Source organism: Ochlerotatus camptorhynchus, unplaced genomic scaffold (assembly GCF_037179485.1).
Source record: "Ochlerotatus camptorhynchus isolate MF236.1 unplaced genomic scaffold, CSIRO-AGI_Acam_v1.1 ptg000204l, whole genome shotgun sequence".
Lineage (NCBI taxonomy): Eukaryota > Metazoa > Arthropoda > Insecta > Diptera > Culicidae > Ochlerotatus > Ochlerotatus camptorhynchus.
Genome location: NW_027040694.1, coordinates 1067759 through 1080710, shown reverse-complemented (window position 1 = coordinate 1080710; position 12952 = coordinate 1067759). Strand labels below are relative to the sequence as shown.

At 39.5% G+C, this 12952-nt stretch overlaps 2 protein-coding genes across 2 annotated transcripts in view; one reads left to right on the top strand and one right to left on the bottom strand.

Moving 5' to 3' along the window:
• The window catches only part of Ns4 (Nucleostemin 4), a 515404-nt gene that overhangs the window by 355328 nt on the left and 147124 nt on the right, over nt 1-12952 (bottom strand). The window lies entirely within an intron of this gene.
• The window catches only part of LOC135702991 (uncharacterized), a 368382-nt gene that overhangs the window by 263554 nt on the left and 91876 nt on the right, over nt 1-12952 (top strand). The window contains exon 5 of the mRNA XM_065224074.1: nt 4900-5417. Within this exon, the coding sequence (XP_065080146.1) occupies nt 4900-5417 (518 nt within the window). The remainder of the gene's footprint in view (nt 1-4899; nt 5418-12952) is intronic.

The window sequence follows — 12952 nt, the reverse complement described above, 5'->3', positions numbered from 1 at the left end:
TTGAGCTGTCAACTGCTAAGTGCCCATTTTACAGTGTACTACTCACCTTTCGTGTCACTAGTGGCGCTAGTGTCGAGGAAAATCGTGGCTTGGGGATAATAGTATATTGGATCATATTGTTAATTTATAATATTTGGTTTAATTCATGCTAAACTTGAAAAACTCTTTTTGGAGGCGAACCAGCCCCAGGCTGAAAGCCTCCCTAATAAAGATAAATTAATTAATTGAAAAACTCAGGAATATATTGCGTTATTTTCGTACCGCTGGTAGAAAGTCGTTCCAAAGATGCCTAATTCACTTGGAACTGTTGCTACATTTTCTTTAAATTATCTTCAGAATTCTTTTTTTTTTAGTTCCTCCTCTAAATTTAATTGCGTTATTTTAAAAGATTTTTCATGAATTTTCTGCAACATTTCCTTTAAATTATAGATAGAATTATTTTACATTCGAAATACTCTTCAATCTGTCAGAATCAAGAATTTTTCCAAGCCCATTTCCAGTTGGTTGAAAATGCTATACTAATATCAACATGAAGCTTCAGTGTGAAAATTTAGGACAGGTTGATAGTTCCGAGGGAGGCGACTCTATCTATGATGCAGGAAAGATTGTGTTTTGCTGTGGCTAGCTGCGCGCACGCTGAGTAGATAGACTTCCTGCATAAATGTGATGCGCAATGTAAGTAGATGCGAGAAATGAAAGAAGATTGTTCGAGAGATTTTGAGCATGTAGAATTGAGGTTTAGATGTATCGCCGCCCCCCCCCCCCTCTCTCGGAAAGTTCCGCTAGAGTACGGCAGTGTGAAAATTTAATAGAAATTGAGCGAAGGCCATTAATGCGACAGAACTAGTCTAACGCACATTCCTCTACCTAACTCAGACAAGTGTACGTTTGACTAGTACTGTTAAGGTAATTCGCTGTGACATCCTTATTCTCGTAACCATTTCGAAACTTTAAGTGCACAAATATAAGCTTCCACGATATGTGCAAGATTAAAATTGTTACTCCACGTACTCGCGTATTGTTACCGTACTGAGTGTTAACAAGCCAAATCCGTATCTCTTATGCATGACGAACCAGAGCGAACAGAAGCCACTACTGTTTTTCAGTGAATGTATTTTACATTCACTGAAAAACAGTAACAAGTTCTGCCCGCTCTAGTTCGTGATGCATAAGAGATACAGATTTGAACTATGACCAAAAGTTGTAGCTAATAACAAAACCTACAAAAGCTCTATACATCATTTTGCGTAATGCTGTTGATGAAAAAAGTTAGAGCCAAATGAATGTAAATGAATGTATCAAATGAATGCAAATGATTTTCCATGCCTGCCGTACTCTAATGGAACTATCAATCTATCAACTTCTCTAGCTAATAAATTATCGAACTGAAGCTTAAGGTTGACATTAGTACACTGGAACCTCCATTTACGAACCAAAACGGGGGTTCGTAAATCGAATTAGTGCGTAAAAAAAAACCTCGTTATTTAGGATTTACTTCGTAAAAAGAAAACTCGTTATTTGGGATTTACTTGGTAAAAAGAGGTTTTTGAAAATATTGTCAAATACCCCACAATATGGGTATTTTTGGAATCAGGGTGACGTCTAGGGACCAGAAATCGATGTCTGACGCCATTTTGAAATCCAAGATGGCGGCTTCCGGTTACAGAAAAACTTGGACATTCTGCCAAATACCCCACAATATGGGTATTTTTGGAATAAGAGTGACGTGTAGGGACCGGAAATCGATATCTGACGCCATTTTGAAATTCAAGATGGCGACTTTCGGTTACATAAAAACTTGGAAATTCTATCATATACCCCACAATATGTGTATTTTTTTAAACGGAGTGACGTGTAGGGACCGGATATCGATGTCTGACGCCATTTCGAAATCCAAGATGGCAACTTACGGTTTCAGAAAAAATTTCCGGTTCTTACACGTCACTCCAATTCCAAAAAATTTCATATTGTGGGGTATATGACAGATTTTCCAAGTTTTTCTGTAACCGGAAGCCACCATCTTGGTTTTTAAAATGGCGTCAGACATCAATTTCCAGTCCCTAAAGGTCACTCCGATTTCAAAAATACCCATATTGTGGGGTATTTGGCAGAATTTCCGAGTTTTATGTAACCGGAAGTCGCCACATTGGATTTCAAAATGGTGTCAGATATAGATTTCCGGTCCCTTCACGTCACCCTGATTCCAAAAATACCCATATTGTGGGGTATATGACATAATTTCCAAGTTTTTATGTAACCGGAAGCCACCATCTTGGAATTCAAAATGGTGTCAGATATCGATTTATGGTCCCTGCACATCACCCTGATTAAAAAAATACCCATATTGTGGGGTATTTGGCAGAATTTCCAAGTTTTTCTGTAACCGGAAGTCGCCATCTTGGATTTCAAAATGGGGTCAGACATCGATTTTCGGTCCCTTGACGTCACTCCGATTCCAAAATTACCCATTTTGTGCTGTATATGGCAGAATGTCCAAGTTTTTCTGTAACCGGAAGCCGCCATCTTGGATTTCAAGATGACGTCAAACATAGATTTCCAGTTCCTATACGTCACCCTGATTCCAAAAATACCCATATTGTGGGGTATTGAAAGTATCTTCCAGTTTTTCATGAACCGGATGCCGCCATCTTGGATTTCAAAATGGCGTCAGACATGGGTTTCAGGTTCCTACATCTCACTCCGATTCCAAAGATACCCATCTTGTGGGATATTACATAGTTTTTCCCAGATTCCCATAATCGCAAAAAAAACTCGTTATTTGGAATTTACTTCGTGAAAAGAAAACTCGTTATTTGGGATTTACTTCGTAAAAAGAGGGACGTAAATTGAATACTGCGTAAAAAAAGACTTCGTATACGGAGGTTTCAGTGTATAGCATTTCCTCCCAACTCTGTAATTGTAAACTAATCGATAATTTGATAAGTAGGCCCTTTTTTTTCCTTGTCGGGTATTTTCATCACTGCGACCATTTTTCTGATCTATTGTGATATATTCCCCATTTTTTTTCTTTAGCTATATCAAGATGCCGTATCACTATTGTTAGGAGTGATCGCCATCGTTTGACTAATAGCATTATCCCAGCCCGGCATTATACTTCGAATAAAGTGCACTGCCGTACTGGGAGTTGTTCTCCAAATGTCAAAAGGGTTCTATCAGCCTCTTGTCGAAGACCTTACGCCTTTTATTGAAAATTGCCGGACAGTGGCATAGCAAATGTTCCGAGTCTTCCTTTTCTATGCCACATAAGCGACATACATCATCTTGAAGTTTTCCAATCAGCTTCAAGTGATAACGGCTCGGACCTGTTATAAGACCTGCATATATACTAAGATCTTTCTTAGAAAGCTCCAGGATTTTGTGGGTCACAGAAATGTTTGGATTTATGAATCGCTTCGACTGCCTAGCAATAGAAGTGTTCTTCCAGTTTTCCTCCACTTTTGAAGATTCCCACGCTTTTAGCTCCATTCTAAGAGACGCAGCCGATAAGCCACAAAAGGGCTCTGGCCCGATGAACTTATGAGAAGATCCGAGTCTTGCTAGTGCATCAGCTCTTTCATTTCCCTCAATCCCGCAATGACCAGGAACCCAATATAAGTTGACTTGATTATGACAAGACAATTTTTGAAGTGATTGAACACACTCCCAGACAAGTTTTGATGTACATGTCGCCGACTTTAATGCATTTAGAGCAGCTTGACTGTCGTACATTATGCATATATTTGAACTCTTATAATTTCTTCGCAAACATATAATGGAACACTCTAAAATTGCTTGGATTTCAGCTTGGAACACAGTTGGCCATCTGCCCATAGGAACCGATATTTCTATCCCTGGGTCAGTTACTCATGTTCCCACTTCATCCCATCTGTATAAAAAACAATCGATCCTGGACGAAGAACCGGGCCACCAAATTGCCATGAATTACGCCCAGGGTCAACTACTTGAAAAAGTCGATTGAAATTGTATCTTTTCTCCAAATAGGCCCTTTAAAACGTCAAGTGTTTATTTTACTTACTATGTTCATTTAACCACACTTCCATTGAATTACTTCAATGAATCCACCAGTTTAACAGTGAAATTGGGAAAAGCAATCTATTGAGCATTCGAGTCCGGTTTTGGGCATATATTTTCTTTTCACGGATACAAAACGTTATGTGTGTGAACATTATGTATACTAAAGGCTAGTGCGTGTTTGCGGTTCTGTAATTTATTAGCCCCAACCAACCCGACTCTATATCGTCCACCAAATTGACAAACTGTGTACAAATGACTCGATCGACGCACAAACCACTTTGCGAACAAAACCGCAAAAACCTTCGTTGTCGTTTTCAGTTGTAACCGTGATATCACCACGCACCGTCGTCATATATGAACTGACTGGCATAAGATGAGCAAGAGATTTCAGAGGATGAAATGGCCACTGCCCTTAAAAGCTGCTCGGCAACGACACTTATTTGGGGTCTTCTGTTGCTTCTATCCTAGGTTACAGCAGTAGAATAAAAATGAGAGCATAGGTCGAAAATTGATGCTAAAAGGTGTTATGAAGCAATTACCTTTCCCAAAACTGCGTTTATCCAAGCTTTTCCTTGTTCTGAGCTCTTCCGCAACGTGTCATTAATTATACCCCATTCAAGTACTCGCTCAACATGACCCACTTCATCGCAGTTAGAAGCTAAATCGATTACCATTTTGCGACGCCATTATGCCTTTCAAAATTAAACCCCATAAATTGTTCTCACCCCGCCTCTCCGCCTCGCGGGAATCATTTCCCAACCCCCATCACCCGCAGATGTTCATGTCACAACACTTCCGCTCATACACCCGGGCAAGTGATCCTTCTCTAACTGCGTTTTTGTATCTTTGGTTGGCTTTTTGCAGATTTCCGCATCAGCAAGTACTGCGATGAGCACTTAATTATCGGCAACGAAGACCAATGGGAACGGCGCCGGTCCAACGAGGAACGGGACGTTTCCGGCGATGCCACAACCGAGGATAACGAGTCACCATCGCAACAGCAGCAGCAGCATCATCCTGATGACACTCCTAGCGCCGGTACGACCACCACAGCCGGTAGAAATTATTACAATGATAACACTAACGATCCGGTTGGTTTCGCCGAGGACCGACGGCAACGAAACCAGTGGAGCTACGACGGCGATGGCGATGGGGATGACGATAGCGACTACGATGGCGTCGACTACGACGATGGACCTAGGGGGGAACCGCGGGCGGAAGCATTGCAGCAGCAGCCGCTGGTTCAGCAGATGCATTCGTTTCACAATTTGAAAATACTGAAATCCTTCCCCAGCCAGGAAGCACCGATTAACGAGACGGAACACCAGAGGAAACTGGAAGCGGAAGCAGCCTACCGGAAGCGACAGAAAGTCTTCTCCCAGGTGAGTGAATTGATTGGGTTGCATAAATCTGGGCTGGATTACAGATCTAATTAGTGTACCTGGTTTGGCACACAAGCCTCAACAAGGAAATAAAAGTTGGTTGACTTAGGCCGAAGGCACGACGACTGTAGAACATCACTCAGGGTAAAAAACTGCATTTGAATATGATAATAATGACGAATCGATCTGACGTGAGCTTCCCCGATTTGCGTGGAACTTTGTTTGTTATGGTCGATCATTACCATTTTAGCGAGGATTCGGCCAGAAAAATGACATACTTTATACAAATCATAAAGGGCGAACACGAAATTATTGCGACACCGAAAATGTCATGTCAATTTCCTTATAATGTTTAGAATCAAACCAAAATTTTAGGGTAGTTTTATACATATATTTACTTCAAAAATCAAAAGAAAAGTTAATCGATGGAGCCTTGAGTGTAAAATTGAACGCATTTTCGCTTGATGCCCTCCATCAAAGTCTTTACAGTGTCATCCGGTACCAGTTTCTCAGTTTTTTTCTTCCATTTTTCTTAACATGTCCTTCTCGTCTTTGACTGTCTTCTTGCTCTTCCGAAGTTCCCGCTTCATTATTGCCCAGTACTGCTCCACCGGGCGCAGCTCCGGACAGTTTGGCGGATTCATGTCCTTTGGAACAAAATGGACAGAATTGGCCTCATACCACTCCAGGACACTTTTAGAATAGTGGCATGATGCCAAATCTGGCCAAAATAGCGGAGCTTCGTCGTGCTGCTGCAAGAACGGCAAAAGGCGCTTCTCGAGGCACTCAGATTTGTAGATCTCACCATTTACTGTGCCCTTTGTCACGAAAGGCTCACTCCTCAGTCCGCAAGAGCAGATGGCCTGCCTTATGAGATATTTAGAGGCGAACTTTGACATTTTCTTCTTCTTAAATTTGTCGTCCACATCGAACTTGCTCTTGCCGGTGAAAAACTCCAACCCCGGAATTTGCTTAAAATCGGCTTTTATATACGTTTCGTCGTCCATCACACAGCAGCCATATTTTGTCAGCATCTTCTCGTAGAGCTTCCGTGCCCGAGTTTTAGCCGTCGATTGTTGCCGCTCATCGCGGTTTGGGAAGTTCTGTACCTTGTATGTATGTAGTCCAGCTCTCTTCTTTGCATTCTGGATGTAGCTCTGCGACATGCCGATCTTTTTAGCCAAATCACGGCTTGAGACGTTGGGATTTGCTTTAATCATCCGCTTCACCTTTCCCTCCGTCTTTTTGTTCTCCGGTCCCGGTTTTCTTCCAGCTCCTTTGCCGTGGTCCAACGTCAACCGCTCCTGGAACCGCTTCAACACTCTGGAGACGGTTGAATGGTGAATGTTCAACATTTTCCCCAACTGCCGGTGCGACAGGTCAGGAAATTCCAGGTGTTTGGAAAGAATTTGTTCTCTCAACTCGCGTTGGTTCACCTCCATTTTCGTTGAATCGAAAAACACGACTTCAAGTTTGACAGCATGTACACAATACACATCAATGAAAAAGTGTGCAAAATTTGGTTGATTTTTACTCAATGGTAAAAAAGTTATGCCCTGTGGAATGTGTCGCAATAATTTCGTGTTCGCCCTTTAACTCGAAAATGTAATTTCCAATCGAATATCGAAGATCTAAGAAAAATATTCCCTTTGCAGGAAAATTTTTCACAGTAAACCAATTACTGAAATTTTAGGTAAATAAACATTTTTAATATTTATTAAATACATTTGAATGACAAGCTTATACCTAATCCTTTAAATTTGTCGAACCTCTTAACGGAATCCCTTTATGAAGGGCTTTGAGTGGGTTGATTTATTTCCTTTAAATTCCGTTATAATTGCTTATCTTTTGACAGATACGTGTATTTCGTCTACTACTTGCAGACTTCATCAGTGGCAAGTACTCAACACCACTGCTTATATCTAACAAATGCTAACTTCTGTGAAATTTTGAAGCCACAAAAAAGGTTTTTTTTTACATAGTTAAAGATGCTAATTTCAAATAACAGACTAAAGTTGTAATTTTTGTACGATAGATGAGGAGATGAAAGTATAGAGTTGATAGTTCCGTTAGAGTACTGCAGTGTGAAATTGTATATATAGAGAGTAGAAAGCGAGCAAGGACACCTTTTTACAAAGGTACAAATCGGTTTGATCATCTCTCTTTACCAAACTCCCCCGTTGGAGAGGGATGGTGAGGGGTATTCCACTGGGGATGATGAGGGGTAAAATTACCACTTTAGTCTGTTATTTGAAATAAGCATCTTTAACTATGTAAATCGTTGACTTCACGCAGAAGTAATACAAAAAACCCGAATTAATCCACCTATGGTGTGATCAGACCCTTCTTACTTATTCAAGTTTATTTATTTTATTGTCATTATCAGTGACCAAGCCCCCCACCCCCGTGTCATCCAGTGACGCTACGCCACTGCCTGGGGGTACCTGGAATATATCCGGGTGTAGTCTATTTGGTGAGGCTACCAATCACCTTATCATCGTATTTTAATGTGATTTAATGGGTTACAATTCAATTCATATTCAAGCAACTTCCCCGGGGTACCCGGAACATGTCCAAGTGTGTCCAATGTGGTCTGCAACACTTAACACGACTTGCATTGATCTTATTTTTGAATTTTGTAATAATTTGATGTGTCGCATGATGGTTTTGATACGTTTTCCGTTAAATCCAGCGTGAAGGCCCATATTCACCGGATCTTATTCCGGCCATATCTCCGGAACCGGTTCACCGATTCCAAAACCGTTCAATAGCGTTCAATGGGACCCCAAGACCTATCATTTGGCGCCGAGTTTGTCCAAATCGGTTGAGCGGTTGCTGAGAAACGTGAGCGCATTAATTTCGTTACATAAGCTTGGGATTACACATTATTATTATTTAACTTTATTAGGGAGGCTTTCAGCCTTGGGCTGGTTCGCCTCCAAGACGTTACATACACACACACATACACACATACACACGCACACACACACACAGACATGTTCCGATCTCGTCGAGCTGAGTCGAATGGTATATGACACTCGGCTCTCCGGGCCTCGGATCGATAGTCGGTTTTTCAAGTGATATCTATACCCTTCTTTGTAAGAAGGGTAAAAAACATATAGTTAAAGTTACTTCTTCTATCTTTTAATCATCTTCTTTCTTCATCTCCGTTTTCTCCGTAGCCTTGGTCCATTTCTTGCTATCCGCCATGTTTTTCGTTTTGCTCCTTCATAATGCTCTAATCGTCTTATTGATCTTGGTTTTCATAAATTGCTTCTCTCTTGTATACATCTTCTTCGTAATTTTCTTGCTTTGCCGTGAATCCGTGTCTTGTTCTTTCCTTCTTCGATACTTCTTCTGGTTTGCCTTCTTCATCTGCATCTTTGCCTTTTTCACTTTCTTCATTCATTTTCGCACATTTCCATTTTCCATTCATTTTCTTCTGCTATATCCTCTTCTATTTCCACTCCGACTTCTTCTGTTTCCTCTCCATTATCTTCTCAGTGTCTGCATTTTCTTTTGCCCCCTTATTCGTCAGCTTCCATCCCGTTATCCTCTTCACCTTCTTCCGTCTTCTTCACTAAGTTTCACCACTGTTTCCTCTTCATCATCTTCTCACTTCCTGTTTTTTCCTTTAGATTCTTCAATATACAGGGTGTTTGGTTCCGGGTTTTACATATTTTCAGGGTAGATAGGGCTCCTAAAGTTATGAAAAAATCCCCATGAAACATAGGGTCGGAAATGACTGCTAAGTGAGTTATTCAACATTTTATGTTTTTTTGTATTGCCAACTTTGGTGAGCTATATTTTTTTAATCTTAATGTGGTTTTCTGATTTCAACATTCCAAATGAAAGATTAAAGGCTTAGCTATCAATGCTCTTTGAAAAATAACTCGATTAAAGTTAATTATCATACATTAAAATTGAAAAGTATGTTGAAAGTACCAAAAAAATTGGTGAAATTTCATACATTTTAGTGTTTTTAAGTTGAAAATTTTCATTTCTGTTTATTTAGTTGTTCTACAAAACATTTTCCATGCAGTTCCCTAGATTTGTGCCTTTGGTAGTAACCTTGTAGGCTTTATGGTTTCTTCGTAATTATTGATTTAAAAACAGCCATAAAAACTTGTGACATTTACATAAAATGCGCTATAGTCACCCTATTCGTTCGTACGTTCGGCTGTTGCAGTGGACTACGCACATGAAAATTTGGTAGAATGTTATTGTAAATGTTTAGCTACATTCTTAACTTTTGATTACCGCACATCTCCTGCGCCGAAAGAAAACATAACTGCGGAGATGTTTCGCGGTATCGAATATTGCTCAGTCTCAGCAGAAAACACAACGAGAGACGAGAAGGGAGAAAAGTAGGTAGTGGTAATAAGTCGATGTCCTTTTTATTTCATAGCACTCGCAGCTCAGCTGCGGTGCTGTTTTGTTGGAGGAGTGTGGAGCTCGGCTGCTTCTGTATACACAATTAGTTTTTTGCAGGAGTCAGTATTTTTTACTGGATTTTTGGATTACTGAAAAACTCGGTTAAAATTCAAATGACTGTTATTCGTAAAGTTTGGATTAAATCGAAATTTTTTATTTTTCATCATTAAACGGGGTTAACAATAGTTAGTCTGTAAATGTTCGTAATACATTTTCACAACTTTGAATTTTTCACAGATTTTTTAAATTTTACCGAAGAGTTCCGCAATTCAAAAACTCGGTAAAAATTACTAACTCGATAAGTGTGTACTGATGTATGGTTGGTGAAGAGGCTAGCATGTGGAGGGTATTCTCGGGCTAGTGAATGCCACCCATCCCCACTTATAATTCAGTAATACACTTTTTATTCATTTATGTTTGATATGTTTACAAAGTTTACAAACAGAAATGAGCATTGCAGTGTAGTTACCAATTTTCCAAGTCTTAGACTTCAGATAACTGTTCAAAGTCCCAGATTTTTTATAACGGAATCATGAACAAAAAAGAAAGCAAAGACCACTATGACAAACGTGATCGGTCTGAAGGGATCTTTACATAGACATAATTTTAAGGTGATACGATCCAGAACCTCGGGCTCTGGTTCCACTTCGCTTTTTCCAGGAGTCCTTTATCTGCTACCGGAAAACATACAATAACAAAACTGTGATGACAAATTAGTGCCTCAAATCACAATAGTGTCCGAGATTAACTCCCAAGAAAACTTGATCTCTATAATTACCAGCAACAGCAACCGTCAGAATCGCTTTGCTAGAACCACCATAAATTGCATAAATGATCTTCCAATTATTCTCGGGAAGTACTCATCGTATTACAACGTCCATGTGACTATCTTTTCCGGATTGGCTACATAAATCGATGCGATAACAATGGATTTATTGTTTTTTGTTCAACATCCTCAATAGAGGTAGAGTAATATGTGCAAAAGCTTGGCGATAAATGGTTTTATTTATTTTTTGAAAGAACTTCATTGCATCTGTTGGGAAACAACGAAAACAAGGCACGTGCTACCGTTTTTGCGTTGATAGCGATATTTTGCGTCAATGGAGCACAAAGCTTATTAAATGCGCCTTCGGTAAGAATAAGTTTTGAACATTGGTGGCCCATATTCCCGCAGGTTTCTGATCTATCACAGGCTTTTATTGAGAAGCATCTTGGAAAACTTAGGGCTCTGCAGATTTTCGTAGGTCGATTAACCATTAACCGGTTGATCCGAGTCGGAAATGGAATGGTTGATTCTGGAAAAAAGTTATTTACCCAAATACGAAAATAACAATAATTGTCAATTATGGTTAAATTTTCAAGCATGTAGAAGGCCCAGCATCTCAAACAATACGGCTCATTGAAATTTGTTGCTTTGTTGATGTTCCAATTGGAGATTCGAAGACATCAATGTCTCTGAATAAAAACATCAGTTTTCATCACTCCATCGATGCGTGGACTCGTGTTCACCACGTGATATAAGTATCTATTATTGAATTATGCCTCGTGCCTTTCTGACTGCAAACAGTCTGAATACGCTCATCTGGCGGCAGTAGGAACAACAGAAGTAGGCTTGATATTTCTTTGTTTACCTCGTAATGGCTCCAAAATTCTGCCTATCGATTGTCTGGAGTCGGCATATTAGTTCTAGAAATTATTAAAACTAGTAGAAGCAGTGTAGTTTTATTTTGCCGTCAATAATTTGTTCAGAATTCATTTGGACAGTTCTACAATGCTGTGGTACAACATTACGGTTTCAATTCAGAACATGCCCACCCAGAAATATATAGTCGCTATATTTATAGTCTGGCGAATAGAATTTCGATCTATCAAAAAGCGGAACCAATTCAATATACTGTAGACTAACAATTGAAAGAGGCCAATAATCTTTTAAAAACAAAACGTTGATTATTCGTTCCCTGACAATTGAACGCAAATAACCGGCAAGTTTGCATAGGCGAGCCTCGAATCACGAGAAAACGGTTTCCGAAGTTTTGTTCGCAATAGCTGATGTGCTCTTTTCGGTTGTTGGTCGTTATTTGCTCGATTGGTTCCGCTATTTGACAGCTCAATTGGTTCCCGAGATTCTATCCGCCAAACTATGAATATAGCGACTATACCCAGAACTTGCACATCATACACTTAAAAAATTCCACACGTCATCATCATGTACCTCATACTTAATGTTGCGCTTATTGTGAAACACATCCATTTCATGTGTGAATCTTATACTATGAATCTTGCCTGAACACTATGGATTTGAATTGTGACACACTTGGATTCTATGTGCTTCATATGGTGATATCAATAGCTTTGCACATCACAGTTCAATATTCTACAATATTCTACTTTATCGACTTCTACTTTACCGACTTTAAAAATAAATCGACAAATCTATAAACAAAACTGCCAGAGGCCAGAGCTTTCACATATCTTTTTAATGGGTCTGATTTGGGATTCCATCATGGACTGTTGAAGTGTGCTTCTGCCGGAGTCTTCGTTCGATCTCACCGTGCCACGGTTGTTCTCATATATGAGGCGAGTTGATAGGATAAAGTCACAACTCTTGTTTTCTGTGTTTACCTTTCTGAGCAAGCAATTCCCATCACATTGAAATGCAAAACACTTTAAATCTATCTGTTTTAAACAGTAGTGTGATTCAATCTGCAATACACTTGAATAGTTTCAAAGTTTGAAACACTAGAAATTAACGTGTATAACACATTGAACCAACGTGAAATACACTTAAAGTAAATTTGATTGTGCATTTAAAAAATCAAGTGTTTAAACGCTTCGATCAAACGTGTGGAATTTTTTGGGTGTAAGTGCACACTTAGAAAAAATCATCTAAATATACGAGCGTCCATTTTGACGCAAAATTCAGATCAATCAAATGTATTTTTCGTCGAGTAACGAATTTTTCAATCTCGGACTACTTAATATAACATGACATGTTTGTTTACGTCTCATCGTTTACGTCAAAGATGGATTCCGTCACGTGTAAAATTAGTTATTTCTAGTGTCGTTTTCGTTTTTGCCTCGGTTTTTGCTACACTACACCG